At 36.4% G+C, this 24,796-nt stretch overlaps 2 protein-coding genes and 1 long non-coding RNA gene across 4 annotated transcripts; all 3 read right to left on the bottom strand.

Moving 5' to 3' along the window:
- Positions 1–177: 177 nt before the first annotated feature.
- On the bottom strand, positions 178–3,205 carry LOC103030976 (uncharacterized). Its single transcript, XR_452560.4, has 3 exons — positions 3,018–3,205; positions 1,855–1,947; positions 178–724 (listed from the first exon to the last, which is right to left on the bottom strand). It is a non-coding gene; the product is annotated as an uncharacterized LOC103030976 (long non-coding RNA).
- A 1,958-nt stretch (positions 3,206–5,163) lies between these two features.
- Positions 5,164–22,378, bottom strand: si:dkey-100n23.5 (cyclic AMP receptor-like protein A). 2 transcript variants are annotated; one of them, XM_022665640.2, is made up of 13 exons: positions 22,206–22,378; positions 20,357–20,409; positions 20,222–20,276; positions 19,500–19,556; positions 18,456–18,516; positions 18,249–18,336; positions 15,096–15,185; positions 13,108–13,146; positions 9,354–9,432; positions 7,536–7,583; positions 7,353–7,435; positions 6,701–6,842; positions 5,164–5,712 (listed from the first exon to the last, which is right to left on the bottom strand). In XM_022665640.2, the coding sequence occupies exons 1-13, from the start codon at positions 22,290–22,292 to the stop codon at positions 5,554–5,556; spliced, it is 1,041 nt and encodes a 346-aa protein (XP_022521361.2). In that variant the 5' UTR covers positions 22,293–22,378; the 3' UTR covers positions 5,164–5,553. The 2 variants fall into 2 exon arrangements, with proteins under 2 accessions (XP_022521361.2, XP_022521362.2); XM_022665641.2 differs by having other exon boundaries at positions 19,500–19,553.
- Positions 22,379–23,297: 919 nt separating this feature from the next.
- Positions 23,298–24,647, bottom strand: mid1ip1a (MID1 interacting protein 1a). Its single transcript, XM_015602436.3, has one exon. It carries the CDS (start codon positions 24,544–24,546, stop codon positions 24,115–24,117), a length of 432 nt encoding a protein of 143 aa, XP_015457922.1. The 5' UTR covers positions 24,547–24,647; the 3' UTR covers positions 23,298–24,114.
- Positions 24,648–24,796: the final 149 nt, after the last annotated feature.

Below are 24,796 nucleotides of genomic sequence, written 5' to 3'. Positions count from 1 at the left end.
TTCATTTGCTGGTAGTTCAGTTGTTATAAATTGTATGCTTAATATACAGCAGTGAGTGAACAGATTCTGTCACAATTATATTCCCAGAAAGTTGATCTACCTGGTCATCCATCAGTGGCGTGTAACCAATACTTGTCACTCTCAATCATAATGAATGAATATATATGAAACAATTAGTGAGGTATTGTCATTTTATTTCATGTCATGACATTTCCATTAACATGAATACAATTCATATTCAGTGTATAATGAGGGAACTTATCGCAGCTGTAGGACAAAATCAGATCTGAACAGTCCCAGAGTTAGAGGTTGATGATCAGACCTTCATAATCTACAGCACAGTGCGTATGAGAGAGAGAAAAGAGAGAGAGAGAGAAAAGAGAAAAGAGAGAGATATGATTTATCTACTGTATCAGTCATGCAGGGCAAACTGGGTTCAAAATCAGCCCTTTATTAATCAAGTCTGGTTTATTTATTTTAGGAATGTTGGAATCTCAACAACATCCATCCAATCATCACTGACTGATTTTACAGTTTCTGACTGGTTTAACTGTTTAGCATATTGTACCCAGTTATGCACCTGCATGACCTTAACGTCAGGAGCCGCATTTCTGCAGCGAGGTGTCAGTAGTAGCTGGCATGGACGATGCAGCATCTTCATAAGATGGAGTCGATACTGCCTCAGCCATTAAAGGTTTTTCACTTTGGTGCTTCTTCTTATTGCCTAAAAAACACACACACACACACACACACACACACACACACACACACAATCATTATCATTATCATTATCAAGATTAATCATTAATGGAGAACTCCGGTGTAAGGCAGGCTATGAGGAGTCTATGTATATATGTTATTATCAGTACAGTGATGGCGGCGCTCCGAGCTGAAGCTAGCGTTATAGGATGTAAACAGTGTTTTTAATAAGCTTCTTCTGCACTTTTAAAGTTATTAATGCCTCATTTTAAATATCAGGGCTCTCCAGATTCTCCCAAAGAGTTGTGGAGCTACTTTGAGCCTCAATAATGGTGTAGAAAGCGATTTATCAGGGGCAAAATATGCTTCGAAGCGCCTGTTGTACACTCTAAAAAACAGAGGTAAGATATGAGTACTTTTTTGTACTCAAAGGTACACTCTTCATAATTGTACCCTCAATGGTACCATATTGGTCTTTACAGGGTCAGATTTGTTCCCTCTGAAGTACAAAGTAATTTCTAACAGCAATAAGTACAAATTTGTACCATTTAACTAGACAAAGGGTACATTCAGTATTCTGTATCACTGTACTAATTAACAATAAATATTTTAATTGCACATTTTTCATTTGAAAGCCAGAAAAATTTGGATCATCAAATTTTTGAGCCATATTTAGTTGATGATAATGTTTATAATCTTTATAATCTTTACTGGCACAAAAAACATGGGTACAAAAAAGGACTTTTTCACTGAAAGGTACTTTTTTATACCTCAATATAAGGTACAGCCCCAGAGACAAGCTTTATACTCTTTTAAGTACAAATCTGTACTTATATTTCTTAGAGTGTAAAGAGTTCTGAGCAAAAAGTTTAAAAAATACTTAATGGATCTCAGAAAGCTGCGGGAGGTGGGATATTCAACAAAGATAAGTACTCTTTATCACGATTTACTACATCTAAAGCTAATTTTACACGGGAGTTCTCCTTTAATATTAATCTAAACAGTTATATAATCCAAATTAATACATTGAAATAAATAAAAATATATACATACATAACTGTAGACCTCTTAACTCATTACATTACACTAGCTCTGTGTCTCTCCATTCATTTAACAGCATTAATGTATATAAATGAGCTTTTGTTCAGATCTCACCTGATGCCAGGGTGCATGCTGGGAGCTGAGGCTGTTCCTTCTGCTCTCCATCTCTGACAGCAGCAGAGATCTTCCGCACCACATAGGCACCGGCTGTGAGGATTAGATAACATTCACATATATAACATACTGTATTAACTAACCTCAGGGTAAAGGTGAGGCGTGTTACACAACACTGATTACACACTGTCCTGTTACTACTGGATTATTATACTATAATCACACAGTTGTTAATAAAGGTTTATGAACATTGTTTAAAAATTACTTTATTTGATTGCATTGTTTATTTTTATACTGCATTACAGTCTTTAAACAACCTTTATTTAGCCTTGCTCCATATGTATCAATCAGTGTTAAAATTCTGACATTGAATCAACATTTTGTGCTTGAATAAATCAATTTAATTAATTCATTTACAGACTTAAAGACTTTTACGCTAGAATCTGGAATTTTACTAGAAAAGTATTTATAGATACAGTATGGAGCTTAAAATCTGACAAAAACATTCTGAATCTGCATTTTGTAAATTCAGATTAAATGTGTCACATTTAATTAACTTTTAATAAGCATTTATTAGAATAATTCATACATTTTTTTCAATGACAAAGAAAGGATTTTATTATGAAAATGTATGGATCTGAATTTCTATCGTAAAAATGTATAGATCTGATTTTTTGTATCCTATAATGTATGCATCTTATTTATTTTTTCTGAAAATGTATAGATCTGATTTTTTTATTGTAAGAATGAATATATCTGAAATATATTATATATATCTGAATATGTCTGAAATATATTAATCTGAATTTTTAATCTGAAATCTTATGGATATCTTTAACAATATTTCTCTAAAATATCTGATGTTTTTCATATTTTCCCTATTTTTGTAAAAAAGTAAGTATATGTAATTCGATTGTAATTAAGGCATACATATAACTAATTACATACAGGCTGTAGTGATGTATCTGTAAACCTGTTATTATTACTAGCAGCTAAATTATTTATAGCTAAATTGTTTTTTTTACTAAATTTAACTGGGAAATCGGACAGTTGGTGTTTTTTAGTCTGAGTCGGTTTGTTATAAAGTAACGTTATATTATCTGTTGTTCAGTAGAAAATACAGGAAGTGAGAAAATTAAAGAAACAGTAGGATAATTTCTCACCTTTTATCAGAAGTCAGACCATTATAAACTCCTGCAGGACCGGCCGGCGGGTTTATCAGCCCGGAACTCGAGGTTTTACTCCAGAAATCAGAAATAAAGACGCTTGTTTTCGCTGTTCTGTGCGGATCCAGATATATAATAATACCACAGAGTCTGTAGAGAAGAGAGTTACCACTTTACCGCGTGTTTTCGGGGTTTACCGGCGTTCTGTCCAACTGTGCTACTCGCCGATGTGTGCTACCTAACAGCACTACGCATGCGCTGACCCACACTTTTAATGTATTTTTCGTGAGAAATCTGTTTTTTTTTTCTTCTCGAGTGTATTATACAGTCTTAGTTTACTGTTATCATTTGCCTCAGTGTTATAAATGTGTAAATGGCGATTTATATAATAATAATAAAAGTAACACTAATTAGCTTCTGCTTACCTAACCTATAGCTAATTGGGTTATAACATATACAGCTCTGAAAAAATACCTTTACGTTTGTTTCTTAAAACAAAGCAATAACAAACTTTTCAGCATCGAATACATATTTTAAAGCTTTTAAACTCCAGATAAAAGTATTTTTAAACTGTAAAGTGCTCTGGCTGTAACTCTTACAGTAGCTGTAATGCTAGCGCCTTTACTGCCTAAAATCAGCTTACTGTAGAAAACTGAAAATAAAAAATTACGTTTTAATTTAATTTTTAGCAAAATACTTTCTTATACCTATAAAAATAAAGAAATATCCTAGACAAGCAGTTTTTTTTTTTTTTTTACTATTTTTAATTTGTGTTTTAGCCGTCTATTTACCCCCATTCATTAAGAGCTCACTCGCGGGCTCCCTCTAGCGGTTCTCATTAATTTTCTAATAAAACAGCGAGACCAGAAGTGGGAAGTCTCGCGATAAATTGTCTCTGATGTTACTACATCGCTGCATAACTGATGACGCGTTGTTTTCAGCCGCGGCGTCGCGTGAGAGCGCCCCGCAGAGATGCTTTATAGCGAGACCGACCACTTTCTACCACCCTGTTATACAAGATAATTACTGTGAACCGCTAGAGGGAGCCCGCGAGAGAGTCTTTAATTAATGGAGTTAATAAAGCTAAACAGCTAAAAACTCTCATTACAAATAAAATCTAGGTATTTATGCATAATATTGCTCTAAGAAAGTAAATTATGGAGTAAATTTTGTGCAGCAATTAAAATTTTAAGAATCAAAAGTTGACTTGAGTTGACAAATGTATTTCACTTTTAATAAACTTGAAATATTGAAGAGTGTAATTCATAAATCTGATTTTGTTTACTGAAAATGTATGGATCAGATAAAAAAATGAAAAGGTACTCACAGGTTTTTAATGACAATAATTTTTTTTTTTCATAAAAATGCATGGATTTGAATTTTCTTTATCATAAAAAAATATGGATATGATTATTTTTATCTTTATCTTTATTTTAATATTTATCTAAAATATCTGATATTGTATGTTGCAAATTCTAAATAAAAAATATAGCAAATACATATATTTCAAAATATACTTTATTATTCTTTGCCGTGAAAACTGTGCCAAAACGAGAGAATCCAGAAGCTAAAGTCTTTAGCAGTAAAATCCACAGAAATCCACAAAAACACAAACATGAAGTAACCACGTATGTTTTAGTGTACATTTGCTATATTTTATTTCTTTTAAATTTGCAACATGAACTTTTTCATTTTGATTACGAATACTTTTTGCATACTTAAAAAGTTAAAATGGTTAGAACTTGTTTAAAATATATTAAAAGCTTTAACATTGTATCTACATTACTGAAATATTTGTTTTTGTTATGTGATAAGAAAATAAGTAAATTTCCCAGTATAAAATTGACAAATATTTATAATTATGATTTTTTTTCCATTTGAACCTATTCATTTTTAACTCCCTCAGGAGCGCCCTCTGGTGGTCCAACAACCCGGAAGACATTCTAAAGTGGGTGTTCTCCTCTATAAATATTCTCTGGCAGGAGTTTGAGTTGTTAAAGTTCATTCTGTGCTGTTCTGTGTTGTTTATATTAGGAGATGTTGTGTTGGATGGTGTTTATATGGAAAATGATTAGTCACTGTAACAGAGTCTCCCCTGACTCTCCGGCTTCTCTGGAGCAACAAACCCACAAACACACACACGTAGATAGAGAACAGAATTTATACACATTGTAAATTCAGATTATTTGCAAACAGTACAAAAATATATCAGAATCTTTCATAAATAACCAGGAAACATGCTTAAAACGTAGCAAAAACAAAAAAAACTCGTAATACTGAAGACATTCAGCTCAAAAAAGCGATTTTAAATGTAAGAAATGTAAACTCAGTTCTCTTTACGGAAATTCTTTCTTTTTTCCTCCTTAAAGTCAAATAAAATGCTGAAATACTGTTAAGCACAAGAGAAGAGCTGCAGTTTTACTAAAAGGCGAGGAGTGAGAAAGTAAGCACACACGTACACACACACACACACACACACACACTCACTCTCACACTTACACACTCACACACACACACACACACTCTCTCTCTCTCAGGGTCCTCTCTCTTTCAGGCTCATGTCAGGACTGTAGAACAGGACGTTGTTGTCGTCGTCGTCGGAGTCGGACTCCAGCTCGGCGGAGTATTTAACGCTGGCCGGGTGATACTCGCCGATCCGGGTACTGTCACACAGCCGAGACATAACAGCCATCTGAAACAAACAAATACACATCATCAGGAAGAGCGAGAGGAGATTATACAATATACAGTGATGTAATTATTAGATAAATATAGTTATTACATGTTACAGAGTTAAAGAGAAAAGTTTATGTAGCCTTTTTACACATTTTTACTTCAACAGATTCCAATACAAGTAGGACGAGAGGGGGTGGAACGGCTTCTAACGTGCTGCTGCATCATGAAGATAAAAGGACATAGTTAAATTTATACAATTAACCTGTTATTAAAATGTTCTATTTGCTCCTTAAGTTTTATAGTGAAATTGTAATATAAACCAACCTTTCACTACTTTTCACCTACATCAGTCTTATAGTTCAAGAACAAAACTAAAGAAATAAGCTTTAGACAATAAACATCATAGTCAACTGCCTAAATTCGAAATTATTTTGTTTTGGTGAACCAGTTCCTAGGAAATTGCAAAAATTGTGGAGATAACAAATGCACAAATACCTCCTAACTTCCTATATAATGAACGATATAAAGAATTTACATCTACAGTACATGCAGATAAATAAATAATAGTGTTATTTGTAATAATTACATAATAGATAGATACTTTATTTATCCCGAAGGAAATTTAGGAATTTTTACTTGCACTGATAATAATAATACTAATATACTACTAATAATATAATACTTATACTTAATACTTGCACATGTCTTTTATTTGTTATGTGTAAGTGCTTGTTCTTATGCACTTTACCTTCTGTCTATGGCTGTGCTGTTAAGAGCTTTGTGTTTTCAGGAAACGGGGTAAATAAATAAATAAATAAATAATAATAGTAATAATAATAATAATAATAATAATAATAATAACATTTTAAAAAAAGATGCAGATACATGCAAACACAGCCTTTTTCCCCAGTTTATATCAGTGTGTGTGTGTGTGTGTGTGTGTGTGTGTGTGTGTGTGTGTGTGTGTGTGTGTTTGTCTGTGTGAGACAGATAGTTTATAATACTTTGAATCCTGTGGTGCTGAGCTGACTCCAGGTGTCCTTGCCGAAGACGAGAGCGTTGGCCAGACCGTGTAGAGGAGCACTGAGGACATGCAGCAGCGTGAGGGAGAACACCGGCTGCTCCGGATACACAGCATTATGAAGCCTACAGACACACAGCAGATCATATTAATGCAGAAAACTATACAAAAATATCATTAAAAATGTGCTTTATTTCAGTAATTCAGTTCAAAATGTGAAACTCATATATTATATAGATGTATTAAACACAGAGTGATCTATTTTAAGTGTTTAATTCTTTTTTTGTTAAGGATTATGGCCTACAGACAAAAAAAAAATCAGTATCTCAGAAAATGATATTATTTTATAAGACCAACTGGTTCTTTCGGCAGTGTGCCAAGTTCTGCTGGAAAATGAAATCCAAGCAGGTCCAGGCAAGACTTGGCACACTGCCCACACTGGCATAAGTGGTCTTATATATAATCACCTAAAATAGATCACTCTGTTTGTAAAACATATATATAATATATGAGTTTCATATTCTGATCTAAATTACTGAAATAAAGTAACTTTTTAATGATATTAGATTTTTTTGTGATGCACTAGTATATATTGGAATTACAGATTGTGTGTGTGTGTGTGTGTGTATAAATACCGATTTAGGAGGGGAAAAAGGGAGACCAGCAGATAAACAGAGGGATACCACTTCAGAGGTCGAATCTCTTCAGCGAGAGAGAGCTACAGAAAAGAATGAGACGAGAACATCACTGATCAGCTGATTATTATATTAAATATTCATCACTATCGTTAATCTAGACACACACACACACACACACACCTTCCTCCTTTCCCTCTCTGGGTTAAAGGTGCCCAACCAGGACTGCATCTATGGGTAAAATAATAGATCATTTACATAACATTATATATATAGACAACACACACACACACACACACACACACACACACACACAGTGTCAAATCTATAGTGACCATCCACTGCTTTAAAAATGAACATAAAGCAATTGTCATTTTTGATTTTAAATATATAATATATGTATAAATGTTTGTATGCAACCCTTCTAATCAATGTATTCAGTTACTTTAAGTTGCATTGATTGCTGCACAAAATAATAGATTATCTAGAGCAGATAAGAACATAAACTACTTGGCATCGTGTCTAATGTCAGGCGTCGGCTAGAGGGGAATAAAAAAGCGTAGGGCAGGGGTGTCCAAACTTTTTTTGTTGGGGGCCAGAAGGAGAAATATATTTGAAGTCACGGGCCACAGACTCTATAATAAAACAAATAATGAAATATACCACTTTAAATAATACATTTTCCTGATTACTTTCATTTACACACCATTTTACTTGACTTACTATCTTTATCTTTGACAGTGTTGTGTAAACTAAGATTTTTCAAATTGATGTTTCATTTCATGATGTCTCTTAATATTAAACTCCTTAATTACGGCAACTTTTAGACTCTTTTACCCCGTTTTTCTGCGCTAGAAATGCGCACTCTCTCCGCTTTTAGACTCTTTGCCCCGTTTTTCAGTGCTAGAAATGCACACTCTCTCCGCTTTTAGACTCTTTGGCACGTTTTTCTGTGCTAGAAATGCGCACTCTCTCTGCTTTTAGACTCTTTGGCCTGTTTTTCTGCTCTAGAAATGCGCACCCTCTCCGCTTTTAGACTCTTTGGCCTGTTTTTCTGCTCTAGAAATGCGCACCCTCTCCGCTTTTAGACTCTTTGGCCTGTTTTTCTGCTCTAGAAATGCGCACTCTCTCCGCTTTTAGACTCTTTGCCCCGTTTTTCTGCGCTAGAAATGCGCACTCTCTCCGCTTTTAGACTCTTTGCCCCGTTTTTCTGCGCTAGAAATGCGCACTCTCTCCGCTTTTAGACTCTTTGGCCCGTTTTTCTGCGCTAGAAATGCTCACTCTCTCTGCTTTTAGACTCTTTGGCCCGTTTTTCTGCGCTAGAAATGCGTACTCTCTCCGCTTTTAGACTCTTTGGCCTGTTTCTGACACCTAGCGTTCAAACTTTAAATCTAAAAAAATTATAAAAACCTGCTTAACAGCGGGCCAACTTTCATTCTATTTCTAAAATACCTAAAATGCCGCTCCAAAAAAGGAAACAGGCCACTAATGACCCGCAGGCCGTAGTTTGGACCCCTGGCGTAGGGTGTTGAGCTAAATCTAATCGTCAGAGCAATGAATGAGCTAGTGTCCCAATACTTTTGCCCATTTGTCCATATAGTGTACCTATCACACAAGATATATTTATTCAATTTTCCCATTTATTTTTTTGTCTATATCTCAAATATCAGCATACATGCATATTTGTGTGTATATATATATATATATATATAGTCATTAGAAAAACCATGCTCTGTGCAGCAGAATGTTCTAGATTGCAGAACGGTGTTCTATAGTTCATCAGCCCTCAGGAGTCAGCATTACCACCACAAACAAAGAGCAGGAGGAATGCTGCTCACTTTCTAGCCAGATAGTCAAGTCTAGTAAAGCTATGCGAAAGCAACACTCAACACTCTGGAATTCACTGAAGAGACGAATGAAATCAGCATATTATCTGTACATTCACTTCCTGTTCAATTCATTCATTTTCATTTTACACGCATTTTACTGAATGTTACTCACCCTATCACTGGCCACGTAGATAATACGAGCGTAACAGCAGATCATGAGGAGGATAAGAGTGAAGAGTGGGACGTACCATCTGCAAATGAAAAGAGAAAGAACATGTTAAATGAACATAAAAAGAATGACAAATAACAACACTACAATGCCTACTCACTTATAGGGGTAAACGCTAGATAAATAGATTACAGATTCTTACACGCACAAGCACACATTACACACATTTTTCACAATAAGACACACTCTTAATTCTTAGCTTATGGCCTTTGGTCAGACATAATTGAACACTAGTGGGTTTTTGCATCCACAAAGTTTTTCACATTTTGAAAATTCACATAATTAATTACAAAATAAATGTAAAAGCAAAAAAAAAACCCTACCCAAATATAGTAAAAATATGTTTCAACTATTATGATGTGAGAGAATTAGAGTATCACTAAAGCAGAATGTTAAAGAGAGGGATGTAAAAAGTTTTTTTTAAATTAACAATAACATATGCTATATATGCTATATATCATCTACAATCAAACCACCTTTATTCCACGTATTGACAATAGACTGCTGCATATGTGCATTAAGAATGGCCAAACAGTAAGTTAGAATAGAATAGGCAATAACAAGTCTAATTTATTTTTTTGCCAATTTAACACTGATTCTTTTATTAACATGTAATTTTAATGTTTTTATTTGTTTAATGTAAGTAAAAAAAACACTTTAAATACTGTATATTGTTTCAATTAACATACTTATGAAACAATTATTATCCTAGTACAATATAAGACTTTGATGACATTTTTGAATAATGCAAAATATTGTTTATTATCATTATTGACACATTTACAACAATTATAGAGATATTGTTGGTTGTATTCCAATTCCCCTAAACTACCCATACTCCTTAATATATATTTCTTTACTACCCTATTGTTTTCTTCTAATACACAATACTCCTTATATTATCCTATACTTTTTCTCTATAGTCCCCTATACTATTATATACTGCATATTGTCGCTGTCCTATGAAAAACACTTATCTCCATTTTTTGTTGATTTTTAGTTTACTACATAATTTGAATAGACAAACCTTCCCTTACACTGTGTCAAAATTTATTGATTAACGGACCAATAGAAACTCTTTAAAATGACCTGAATTAAACTCTTTTTACATTGACTTTCATTGAAAGTTTACACAGTTTTTTCTATCTCCTGTAAAGTTGCTGTTTTGGAAACAAGTGTTTTTCATTGGACAGCGATGATATACTGTACGGATAATCAAAAGATGCTTACAACATTTAAAAACATTTAAAATTAAAAACAGATATATCTGTACTGCTCTCAAAGATGTGTTTGCACTCTTAGATGTACTTTAGACATTGTCAAAGTAAATGAAAGATTTTAGCCCTGATTAGGTGGGTTTCTTCTTGCACTGTTTGGCTACAGCAATTAAAAGATTGCAAATGGCTGTAAATATAATTCTGCTAAAAGCAGACTGCATTAAATTCTGCTTGTTTCGATATGTCATGTTCTGCCCCACGTCATCTAAAATTCTGTATTGAATAAAGACACTTATTTCACTCTTCTTCTGCTGGTATTTCCTGAATGCACTTAACTTTTACGAAACATCTGAACAGAAACCCGACCAAAACATGACAGTCAGCGTGTGTCCTAAAGATGATCACTGATATGTGATGACAATGGTTCTAGCAATGTCTCTGGATGATAACCTTTCACTCAAAAAGAAAAAAAGAGAAGGAGGGATCAGGAGGAGGAGGAGGAGGAGGAGGCGAGCACATTCCTGTGATTCCGGTTCAGGTAGAATGACGTGTCTATCTGTCTCCTCTAAACTAGAGCGGCTGATGCAACCTGCCGAGTTTCAGCTGAATCTTTATAAAATACATCATCATCATCACGTCTACTCAACACACTCAATACAAACACACACACACACACACACACACAGTGGATATCTACAGCCATCTCACAGCAAACATGCACGTACTAATTATGCAGAAACCAACTTTAGGACTAAACACACTGCTCATAATATTTTAAATGTAACCCCTTATAGTATAAACCCTTATTATATATACTAGTGGTATAAGAATATGTCAATATTTTATATCAAAAGTATTGCGATATTTTGGTTTGCAATACTGTATCAATGTATCAATGTTCAAATAAACAGTATAGATTTTTTATTATTAGTTTACATGTAAAAATTGGTGTCAGACAGTGGTTTATTTAGTGTTGGGTTTCATTAGCACTAAACACACTGCTTATAATATTTTAAATGTTACCCCTTATAACCCCTTATTATATACATTAGTGGTATAAGAACATTGATACATTGATACAGTATTGCAAACAAAAATATCGCAATACTTTAAAATATTGATATGTTCTTATACCACTAGTATATATAATAAGGAGTTATAAGGGGTGACATTTAAAATATTAGTTTACATGTAAAGATTGGTGTCAGATGGCGGTTTATTTAGTGTCAGTTTTGAACCCTACCCACTACAGAGCAATTGTCATGCTAGGGGTGGGCGATATGGCTCTAAAATAATATCACGATATTTCAGGGTATTTTTGTGATAACGATATAATTGGCGATATAGGAAAACGAAAATAATTCATTAATTTCAGGAATATAGTATGATAGTATAACAGAACAATCATAATGTGGGAAAATAAATAATATAGCATAAAATAATATAATGCAGCAAATAATATTGCAGAATATTTAGTGCATGCATATAAACTGCAAACTAAAACTTAAAAAAAAATAATACAATAAATAAACCTAAAGCTTCACAGTAAATAATAGACTACTTTTAAAACAGAACAGCCCTATTATCACGATATGGATTTTTAATATCATGATATTTCTGTGTCACGATATATTGTATACGATATAATATTGCCCACCCCTATGTCATACTTTGCTGGAATGTTGAAATATGTTAATATTTTGGACTTTTACATTACGGATCATTTTAAAGAATTGTTCAACAATTTTTTTTGGCACATTATTAATAGCACTTACTTTTTCTAGCCCTTTGTTGCAAAGTTCAACTTTTCTGAGATCTGTTGCTGCCATTCTTTATTAAGTTCTTAATAAGTCATGTTTTGTCATAAAATGATAAAATGCAGCACTTTCAATGCCATATGTGTTCTATGAGATGTGCAAATTGTTGCCTTCAGTTTTTATTCACATCTATTTACATTTTAACTTTTATAGAATTGGGGTTTTATACTGATCCTTTAAAAAAAGTGCAGTTTTAAAGTGCGCACCTAAAAACTGCACAATGTATGCCTAGCTTATCACACACTCTATAAACCCTACCCCTACATAGCAGTTTTGTACTTTGTCGTTAGAGTCCCAGAGTCACAGAAGACTATGACACTTATAGATTATGACACTTTTCCGAAAATGTATATAAACCATCACAATATGTTTTACATTAGCACAAAGAAAACCATTATCGCAAAAATACACTGAAATAACTATCATTTTAGGGCCATATCTCCCACTCCCATTCCCACAATACCATGCAAATCCAATGGTTTACAGCTTAAAACAATTTAAGTTTTACAATAATGTGCGCATGTTAAATTACCGTATTTACCCTAATAGTGCAGAATGTGTGAACCCAAACCTGACAGCTGTACTGTGACTGTCTGATAAAGATGATACTGATACTGATGAACTGTATTAATGTGTGTAATTAATATAAGCACTGCTACTCACATCCCAAACCTCCAGGCCACATGATCATCTGTGATCCAGCTACATGAGGACAGAGAGGGACAGAGAGAAACAGAGAGGGACAGAGAGAAACAGAGAGGGACAGAGAGGAACAGAGAGGGACAGAGAGGGACAGAGAGGAACAGAGAGGGACAGAGAGAAACAGAGAGGGACAGAGAGAAACAGAGAGGGACAGAGAGGGACAGAGAGGAACAGAGAGGGACAGAGAGAGAAAGAGAGGGAAAGAGAGGGAAAGAGAGTGACAGAGAGGGACAGAGAGGAACAGAGAGGGACAGAGAGGGACAGAGAGAGAAAGAGAGGGAAAGAGAGGGAAAGAGAGTGACAGAGAGGAACAGAGAGGAACAGAGACAGAAATAGAGGGACAGAGAGGGACAGAGAGGGAAAGAGAGGAACAGAGAGGAACAGAGAGAGAAAGAGAGGGACAGAGAGGGACAGAGAGGAACAGAGAGGGACAGAGAGGGACAGAGAGAAACAGAGAGGAACAGAGAGGAACAGAGAGGAACAGAGAGGGACAGAGAGAGAAAGAGAGGGAAAGAGAGGGAAAGAGAGGGAAAGAGAGTGACAGAGAGAAACAGAGAGGGACAGAGAGGGACAGAGAGAGAAAGAGAGGGAAAGAGAGGGAAAGAGAGTGACAGAGAGAAACAGAGAGGAACAGAGAGGAACAGAGAGGAACAGAGAGGGACAGAGAGGGACAGAGAGAAACAGAGAGGAACAGAGAGGAACAGAGAGGAACAGAGAGGGACAGAGAGGGACAGAGAGAGAAAGAGAGGGAAAGAGAGGGAAAGAGAGTGACAGAGAGGAACAGAGAGGAACAGAGACAGAAATAGAGGGACAGAGAGGGAAAGAGAGGAACAGAGAGGAACAGAGAGAGAAAGAGAGGGACAGAGAGGGACAGAGAGGGACAGAGAGGAACAGAGACAGAAATAGAGGGACAGAGAGGGAAAGAGAGGAACAGAGAGGGAAAGAGAGGGAAAGAGAGGAACAGAGAGGGAAAGAGAGGGACAGAGAGGAACAGAGACAGAAATAGAGGGACAGAGAGGGAAAGAGAGGAACAGAGAGGGAAAGAGAGGGAAAGAGAGGAACAGAGAGGGAAAGAGAGGGACAGAGAGGGACAGAGAGGAACAGAGACAGAAATAGAGGGACAGAGAGGGACAGAGAGGGAAAGAGAGGAACAGAGAGGAACAGAGAGAGAAAGAGAGGGAAAGAGAGGGACAGAGAGGGAAAGAGAGGGAAAGAGAGGAACAGAGAGGGAAAGAGAGGGACAGAGAGGGACAGAGAGGGACAGAGAGGGAAAGAGAGGGACAGAGAGGGAAAGAGAGGAACAGAGAGGGAAAGAGAGGAACAGAGAGAGAAAGAGAGGGAAAGAGAGAGACAGAGAGGGAAAGAGAGGGACAAAGAGGGACAGAGAGGAACAGAGAGGGACAGAGAGGGACAGAGAGGGAAAGAGAGGGAAAGAGAGGAAAAGAGAGTGACAGAGAGGGACAGAGAGGGAAAGAGAGGGACAGAGAGGGACAGAGAGGGACAGAGAGGGAAAGAGAGGAAAAGAGAGTGACAGAGAGGAACAGAGAGGGACAGAGAGGGACAGAGAGGGAAATAGAGGGACAGAGAGGGACAGAGAGGGACAAAGAGGGACAGAGAGGAACAGAGAGGGAAAGAGAGGGACAGAGAGGGAAAGAGAGGAACAGAGAGGGAAAGAGAGGGACAGAGAGGGACAAAGAGGAACAGAGAGGGAAAGAGAGGGACAGAGAGGGAAAGAGAGGGACAGAGAGGGAAAGAGAGGAACAGAGAGGGAAAGAGAGGGACAGAGAGGAACAGAGAGGAACAGAGAGGAACAGAGAGGGACAGAGAGGGACAGAGAGATGAAGGAGAGATAAAGGAGAGAATGGTGAATTGATTGGGGCTGTTATGCTAATGTTGATGTTAATATTTATGATTTATTAAGTTATAATTAGTTAAGATTAGTAACTCACCACCAGGCTCCAGCTGGACCGTAGTATCCTTGAATTAGAGGAAGTGCGGACATTAGGAGGGGAATCCCCCACGCAACTATATGGTACAGTCTGAAAGATAAAGGTACAGTATTTGACAATGTTAGTCAAGAAGAACAAAAGTTTGTCTTAATTTTTAGCAAATTAATGCATGTTTTGTCAAATTTGTCATATATCAGATTTCAATTTGACCAAGTGGAGACGTGTTTAACTACCAATCGTAAACATGCAATGTTTAAATGTGGCTAAAATCTTATCAGGAAACAATTGAGATACTAATCATATAAACTGATCAGGTGTATTTTTTTTAATATCTTTGTTTTAATCAGGTTTGAATCATATTTTATCCATGCTTTATTCTTATTTTATTATTTTATTTCCATTTTTATTGTTACATGTTTTTGTCATTTGACTTCTCTTTATATTTTTTTATTTGTAAAGCACTTTGAATGACCATTGTGTATGAAATGCGCTATATAAATAAACTTGCCTTGTCTTGCCTAAACTGAACTAAATATAAGCACCACAATGATCTGTCTGGTTTTGTTACAGCACCATTCTATCATCTTTATATAACATTTATTATAAACTAAGTGGGTGCACTGCTCAAAGTGCAGTTAAAATGGAGCCACAACCACTAAGTTTAAAGGAATATGCCCTGTATGATAAGAATGCTGCAGAATAGCATAGCTGTGCTCACTTCTGCCATGTTGTGCAAAGAAATTCCACACAAAGAAATAGGTCACGTACAGGGACGCACCATGTGGCCTCGGTTGCTCGGTCCTGCCGCTTTGCGCTCTATAACATCCGAAAAATTAGACCGTTCTTGACGCAACAGGCCACCCAACTCCTGGTGCAAGCGGTCGTCATCTCACGCCTCGACTACTGCAATGCCCTGCTAACTGGCCTCCCGGCCTGTGTAGTAAAACCACTCCAGATGATCCAGAACGCAGCAGCACATCTGGTCTTCAACCAGCCAAAACGGGCACATGTCACCCCGCTGCTCATTGAGCTCCATTGGCTACCAGTTGATGCTCGCATCAAATTCAAAGCTCTTACAATCGCCTACAAGGTGATACAGAACAGCTCCTTCCTACCTGCACTCGCTCCTGAAGGCTTACGCTACCTCCCGGCCGCTGCGCTCCTCCAATGAACGTCGCCTCGCTTTACCAAACAAACATTCACACAAAGCAATCCAGACTGTTCTCATACAGAGTTCCCCAATGGTGGAACAAACTACCTTCCACTACCAGATCAGGAGAATCTCTCACTATCTTTAATAAACTCCTGAAGACAGAGCTCTTCAAAGAGCTCTTACTCTCCTAACACCTCTAACTAACTACCTTCTACTACCAGATCAGGAGAATCTCTCACTATCTTTAATAAACTCCTGAAGACAGAGCTCTTCAAAGAGCACTTACTCTCCTAACACCTCTAACTAACTACCTTCTACTACCAGATCAGGAGAATCTCTCGCTATCTTTAATAAACTCCTGAAGACTGAGCTCTTCAAAGAGCACTTACTCTCCTAACACCTCTAACTAACTACCTTCTACTACCAGATCAGGAGAATCTCTCACTATCTTTAATAAACTCCTGAAGACAGAGCTCTTCAAAGAGCACCTACTCTCCTAACACCTGTAACTAACTACCTTCCACTACCAGATCAGGAGAATCTCTCACTATCTTTAATAAACTCCTGAAGACAGAGCTCTTCAAAGAGCTCTTACTCTCCTAACACCTCTAACTAACTACCTTCTACTACCAGATCAGGAGAATCTCTCGCTATCTTTAATAAACTCCTGAAGACAGAGCTCTTCAAAGAGCACCTACTCTCCTAACACCTCTAACACACTAACTACTTCTAACCTCATTTCCTTCTTCCCCTCCTTCACTCCTCTATCCTATTACTCCCCTTTGTCCTCCTTTTATCCCTATCCAAAGTTGTTTTTACCTTTAAACTTATTTTACATTGTACTTGACTATTGTAAGTCGCTTTGGACAAAAGCGTCTGCCAAATGTAATGTAATGTAATGTAATGTAATGTAATGTAATGTGGCTCAGAAGACACAGATAATACAGTTTCTTCATTTTGCAGAGAGAATATGAGGTAAGCTACTGCAGCACTTGACTGTGTGCACAGATAAAAGCGTCCAATATGTCTTTGTATTCTGTGACTCACCGATGGATTTTATCATCAAGCAAAATCAATCTTTAGTATTTTGTCTGACATCATTTTGTCGAATAATTTTTTGTCTATAAGAATGATCAGAAACCCTGCTCACAGAGAACTATCGTGCTGCAGGTTACCAAATCCAAACCTGACACAGCCCATTCAAGTGATCAGGTTGGATTGACTTAAATTGTTTAAATTCCCAAAAAGATGTGACCCTGTGCAAATGCAATTAAAAATCACATAGACCCATATTTTTTAACAGTAGAACATAGAAAATCTGTCAGACGTTAAAAGTAAGACATTTTATCATTTCTTAAATACAGTTCTTCTTCTTCTTTGATCCAAAGCTCATTTTAAACAGACTGAAGCCAAATCTGTGGTAAGAATATTCAAAATTTGACATCTGAAATAAGCTCTAGCCCAGAAAAGACGGTGGCATTTCTGGCATGATACAACTGTGTTCACAGACAGTGATTTCTATCCAAAATTGACCATAAGCCTTGTGCCTTACACACAGGAATATCTCTAGGCTCTCTAAACGTTGGTGGAATATCTTATTACTCAGCACTTTTACATTACAGATCATTTTACAGAATTGTTCCACAGTTATTAGGCACATTATTAGTAGCACTTAACTTTTCCAGCCCTTTGTTGCTGATTTAATTTTTTCTGAGATCTGTTGCTGCCATCAAAATTAGTTCGTAGCACTTTCAATGCTATGTGTGTTCTATGTTCTACTGTACATAAAATATGGGTCTTTAAGATGTGAATTTAATTCTTGCATTCAGTTTTTATTCACATTTATTTTCATTTAAAAATAGTGCGGTTTTAAAGTGAGCACCTAAAACTGCACAGTGTATGCCTAGCTTACTCTCGTGAGCCTATGGGTCTCCAAATGTTTAACTGTCGATTGTGATTGTGATCGCGTGTGTGTGTGTGTGTGTGTGTGTGTATTTTACATCTCATAATGATCGGTTCTGATCTCTCTGACGAGGTTCAGGTAGAGATTCCAGGTGATGAGACACACCCAGGCCAGCGCACTCCAGTCTACAACACAAACACATTCCAACAAGATCAGAGCCCAGCGTTCACAGAGCACAGACACCAAACACCTGAACAACCACACACCTAACCCTACACACACTCACACAGCACTGCACACTTACCAAAATACGTTAACCACCAGGCCTGGAAATTACACAGAGTGCCCTCTGGATGAGACTCTCCCTGAAAACACAAAGTCAAGTGTCAAGAGTTGAATTAACTCCCACTTTACTCTTTCTCAGGGTTTATATACTGTAGCTCTACACTCCTTGTAGTTAAGTCAACACTTTATAATAATTAACCATCTAACACCTTGCCAGAGTTCCTTTTTAACTCACGTTTGTATTTGTTTAACTCCCTAAATTGTTAAACCAACACTGAAAAGAGTTAAAAAAAAACTAATATGACTATTTATTCCTGAATTGTTATTCAGGGGAGGTTATCTTGTGTTTTTTGTTCCTAATACAGGATAAAACATCCCTGTCTACACCCTCCCTGTTTTTTTTTTTTCATTGCGTGGGAACTTTAATTCTAAATTGCGGTTTTCAGTGCATTACCAGCACTTTGTTGCAATTTACAGTACAGATTATGGTAATTTGCTCTAATAGCCTACAACATGTTGGCTAGGCAAGCAACCATTAAATGAAATATATATAAAGGGGGGTGCACATCCATTATTCAAACAAATCTCTATGGATTTGTGGATTTGAGCAGTATTTATTGGGTCTACACTGAAATATTAAACTCTGTCAAAAAAACTCTTAACACTTAACATCATTTAAATCTGAAGTAGTAAAAAAAAGTAGTAATAAAAGTGTAGTAGTTTAGGCCTGGCAGAATAGATCTTTTTTACTGTACTATAAAATGTGATTGTAATACTGATGATTTTTATATTTACAATATTGTAATGTTTTAAGTTACTAAGTTTAACTAAAAGCTCCTTTAATTGGTGTAGCTGCACATTCATGCACCTCGTAAAAAAGAAACGTGCCATCGGGTGTGTTTGTTTGTGTGCACATGTGTGTGTGCATGAGTGTTAGCAAAAAAAGAGAGATTACTAATTACTAAGGCATTTTTCACATATCATGTACATGTAAACAGAAATCAATGTCCTTTTATAAGAATAGGAAAGAAAACAAAGGTTACATTCATTATTCATTACTCACCATGACATATGCAACACTGTCAAAGAACGCTGCCACTGTTAGACTCACTATCATCTTCTGAAAACAGGACAGACACAGATCAGGATGAGGGAAGTAGAGACAGATATTATCTGAACATCAAAAATATGTTATGCTTCTCAGAAGAACAATGTTTGCTTTGTTTATACACACAAAGAGGAGCACAAAAGTATTATTGCAACATCAAAAAATCATAAATCATAAAAAGTTGAGACAGGATGGGACAGTATGGTAATGCACAAATATTTCATGTTTTTCTGAGAAACTATTTATTTTATTTTATTATTCTTCTATTTGTTGGTTTAAGGTATGCAACTAAACTACATACACTAAAAAAAAGATTATGTCTGTCCAGTATCATTTATTTTGCTTTAATCCTGGATATACGGAGATATTTAAAGTGCATTATTATTATTAGTGTCATGTGGCATTCTGTATCATTGACTTCTGTTACAAATCTGATAAAATTCTTGTATTTTTTTTAATATCTCAGTTAGGGGTGTGATATATTAGATCATATGCAATAATAAAATGTAATTTTTATTTTTTTGCAGTAGTGTATTCTTATAAAAAAAACTATTAAATGTTTTGTCAACAGTTAAATTATTCCAAAATCAATATAAGATATCTACAATAATAAATTAATAATCAGTAATAGTTTTAAGCACTTCAGACTGCTGTGATTTTAAAATAATACACCCTACCTGAGCCAGAGAGTTATATCTCCTCAGCAGCCAAATCACAAACAGCATAAAGAGACTGCAGAGAGAAAAGAGCATCAATATTTATTTACAGCGTCTGGGAAATTATTCTGAGAGATATGTATAAAATATGCCTACCATGCTACTAGAGAAAACGTCCCAGTGGCCTTTTTTACAGCAAGAATCACTTCCTAAAATAAAATAAAAAATTAACATACTTATTAACATAAAATTCTGAATAATTAGATATTAAATAAAAAAGGGTTACACCATTGCACATTTGGGTACAATAATTACTTAATTTACATGTTTCCCCAATTAACTGAAGTATGTATGTATGTATTTCTGTATGGGTGTTGTGGGACCCTAAATTAGGATATTAGGGATCAATATATGCTATATTACTCATATATTAGTACAATTTGGCCATATATGAACGAGTTTATTGAGTTCAGTTAAAACTCTGTCTGCTCTTCCTCAGTAAGGCCCAGTCTGCACTGGGTACGGCTGTGAGGGGGAGACAGATAAGAAATATGCTGAGTCATACCAGGTGTCTAAAGGTGGTGCTTAAAGCCCCCACCTTTGTTCACCCAAATACTGTATAAAAGTGTGTGTATTGCTTTGTATGATCAGAAGACTGAATTCTCCTGACTGAAGAACAATAAAGAATCATCTTAGAACATCGGAAAGAAGTCTTCTCCTTTCTTTAACTGATGCACTCGTCTGTTGATTTTATCTTCTTTTGAATTTAAAGCTTTGTAGTGATGCATGACTAGATAACCTTTTAAGAGTCTATTTTAAGCTAGCCCAAGGCTTCCCTTTAAGGGAGGCCTAAGAGTCGTCAAATTACGAACGACAGTGTGTATATGTATGTGTGTGTATACATCAATAGAGCCCCACATATAGATTAAAGCCACAGGAACAAGTCTTTTAAAATATATTATTTTAACACTGTTTATATCCCTGATATGAGGATGAAAAAATGTATAACAATGCAGTTAGTGAATTGCCATTATTAAGAATATTTTGACACTGAAAATGTTTGAATATATGTTAAGTAAATAAAATAGAAATACAATAAAACTACCAAAAACAAAGTTACATACAGGCTTGTTTATGTTAATAGTTAATAATAAAAGTTAGTTTTATTATTAAGGTTATACAGTTATGTCCATATATTGTATAATAAGTCAATAATGTAATTATCATGCCAGTCCCCCCCTCTCCTATAAGTAGAGCCTGGAAGGAGGAATAACTGAGATAAAGGGAAGAGATGGACGGTGGAGGGTTGGGAAAACTTGATATGACGCGTGAGAAAAGTAAGGGTCCTACACTAATTCATAATCATAAGATACTAAAATATATTTTGAGACACAAAGTCATATTTAGTATCTTATAACTATGACTTACTATATCATATTTACGACCTATTGGAGGTCCTTTTTTCCAAATGGTTGAAATGGGGTTCAATAAAAAGGTCTAGGGGATTTATAGGATGTTCGATTATTTCATAACAACACTTGGGGGAGAGTTCTACTGATTATCTTCTTTTAGATAAACAGGAGCAACACAGAGAACAGAAGGGAGCTCTTTCAGGTCACTCAAACTGTAGAAATGTTGAACAGCAGGTTTACTGAGAGCACTCACTTACAGCAGCTTCCGCCAGCTGTGATGGTTAGAAAAGAGCTGGTTAGTTACAGTAGGTAACTTATGTGTTTGACGATGTCTCTACACTGATCCAGGTTCAGTTCTGATCTCTCTACACTGACCAGGTTCAGTTCTGATATTTCTACACTGATCCATGTTCAATTCTAATATGTCTACACTAATGCAAGTTCAGTTCTGATATCTCTACACTGACCCAGGGTCAGTTCTGATCTCCCTACACTGATCCAGGTTCAGCTGGATCAGTGTTAGCTGGAGGCTAGGCTAGCTTGGTTAGCTAGTCTATCAGAGCTGTTGATTTTAGGGTAAATTAGCTACTTACACATCGATAATCGTCCGGCTGTGTAGTGAAGAAGGTACAGCGGGAGCTGCTGATATTTTCTGAGTTTATTGTTCGATCTTTCTCCATTTTTATTAAAATCTATAACTGATGTTATGATCTGCATTTGATCAGGTCATGGAAACCCAGCCCACAGCCAACCAGACAACTACAGCGCGCGGGGAAGGACAAACCGTGCGAAACGCGTACCTGTAAACTTACATGTGCACAGGAAATTACTGTAACATCGGCTCTGAACGTTTAAATCATTGTCTAGATTCACATTAAGCAAATATAATTAAGTTAAACAGAATTAAATGCATCGTTAAATGCAATCAGTGACCATACACATAACCAACATTCACAAGAAGCTTTTCAAAATAATACCTTAAAAAAGATCTTAAAATAATAATGTTACAAACTGCATTTCCCCTTCACAAATTTCAGAATGCCTTCAGATATTCCCTTTAGACACTTTTCTTTTTCTAAATAATTTTGTAATGTAGTATTTTATGCTACTTTATCCTTAACAGTGCAAAATAACATTACAATTAGTTTATCCAGTATTCAGAAAGTTGAAAACAAAATAAAGCGAAACAGTGTTAATTAAACACTAAAACTATTTTTTTTATTATTATAAAGCCAGAACAAAAAATTTAAGAACATTTCTAAGAACTTTACTTTAAGACAGTCTAATGTCTTAGATTAAAAGCATGTAGTATAATCTTTTCTAAGAACAAAATTTCTGACTACACCCCTGGCTTTTAGCTTATCCACAATGACAATCTGATTAGCATCAAATTCACTAAAACTTTTACTACCCGTTTTAGACCACAAATGAAACAGAATAAAACGATAGGTTTCTAGGCTTATTCTTTATGTTTTTACAAAGTAAACAAAACAGGTAAAACTAAGGTCAGAAAGCATTTTGAGATCATATTCATGTTGTATGATATTTTGATAACTTTTGCCACTATTGTGGCATGCACATCCCCTATATTGACTGCTGGATGAAGGTGGGAAAAGACTAAAATAATTTTTACTATAGGTGTATTGACCTAAGGTTTGAGAAAAATGAGTCGGAAACAGAACAGATTTTGCTTATAAACTTTTTATTTGAGTACAAAATTATCTCATATATAAAAATAGTGTGCAAATGTTTTGGACAGACATAATAACAACAACAGTAGACAACATATTGCAACAAAGGAATCTCGAGAATTTCTTCATACATTTCACAGGGTGTGAACTCAGAAAATTCCACTTCAATAATTCACTTGTAGTTTCAGGTCAGTTTAACAGCAGGGAATACATTCCAGCCTAAACAACGAAGACTGTAAACAAGCAATAAAATATTAAACAAAAGACAGACATTTTTCTTTTTTTTCTTCTTGTTTCAGTACACATTTGAAATGGTAGATCAGATCAGAGAGTGCTTCAGTAGCTTCAATAGACCAGAGCTTCATTAATCTTTAGTCTTCAGCCCACTCTACTCTACCAGTCCACCAGAGAGAACCCCTTAAAGAACAGTAGCTCCAGTACCTCTCATACACATTAGTACATGTAGATATCTGCATATATATCTGCATATATATCTCTGTACATCATATGTGATATGGGATGTGGGAGTGATCTAAACCAACAGAGGTAAGAACGGAATCTTAATGTGCGATAAATATGACAAAAAGTGACAGCATATCAACTTCAGGTTTAGTCCAGAATCAATGCCAGCAGAAACACTTTCAGCAGCCAGAACAGCCTCTGGATTTAGGAGTTTAGTTTTTAGTTTCAGTCTCTTGTAGACAGAAATCAGTGAAGATCTTCTTCTTCTTTTTCTCCACGCGTGGGTAAACTCTCGAGCTCGTTGAATGGTATACGTTTACACGGGTTAATGGAGCATCAGTGGTTAATTTCACTGTCCCCAGCCCGCGATGCCGATCTCCTGCTTGTACCGGTTGGTGAGGTTGTTGGCTCGGCTGGTGAGTTCGGACAGAACCCCGTGCAGACCCTTCAGGTGGAACTGCAGCAGCTGCTCCAGGTCCATGCCCCCCTCCTCCTCCTCGGACTCGGTCTCCGAGTTCTCCGGCTTCGCCGCGGGTTTCTCCGCTCGCTCTTTGCGCAGGACGCCCCACTCGATGTCGTTGCGGATGGACTTGAGGTGGGAGTAGTAGCTGTACATGTCCGCCTCCGCCTCCCGCAGGTAGCTGCCGTGCTCCGCGTCGCGCTGCTGGAGCGGAACGTCTCGCAGGAGGCTGGGCACCATCACCGTCTGGTCCATGTTGTTGACCGCGCCGATGAAGCGGTTCATGGCGGAGAACAGCGAGTTCTTCTCGGGGAGCTGCATGATGATTGGAGCGGGTTTAGCGGGGATCTTCTAGAAGTTGTTTAGTGTGTTTCTTGCTGGGCTGTGATTTCTCTGAAATGTGCCTCCTTCACCTGTGTATTTATAGCGGAATGTGGAATTTCTCCCCGCCCATTTCCCACTAGACACGCCCCCTTTTGTACGGAAGTTGCCAGGTATCTCTATAGTTCATCTAAGTTCAGATTTCTGGTTGGTGAGCTTTCACAAACCTTCGGAGAACTCTGGTGTAAAA

Source organism: Astyanax mexicanus, chromosome 11, assembly GCF_023375975.1.
Source record: "Astyanax mexicanus isolate ESR-SI-001 chromosome 11, AstMex3_surface, whole genome shotgun sequence".
Lineage (NCBI taxonomy): Eukaryota > Metazoa > Chordata > Actinopteri > Characiformes > Acestrorhamphidae > Astyanax > Astyanax mexicanus.
This window is presented reverse-complemented; position numbering and strand designations above follow the sequence as displayed.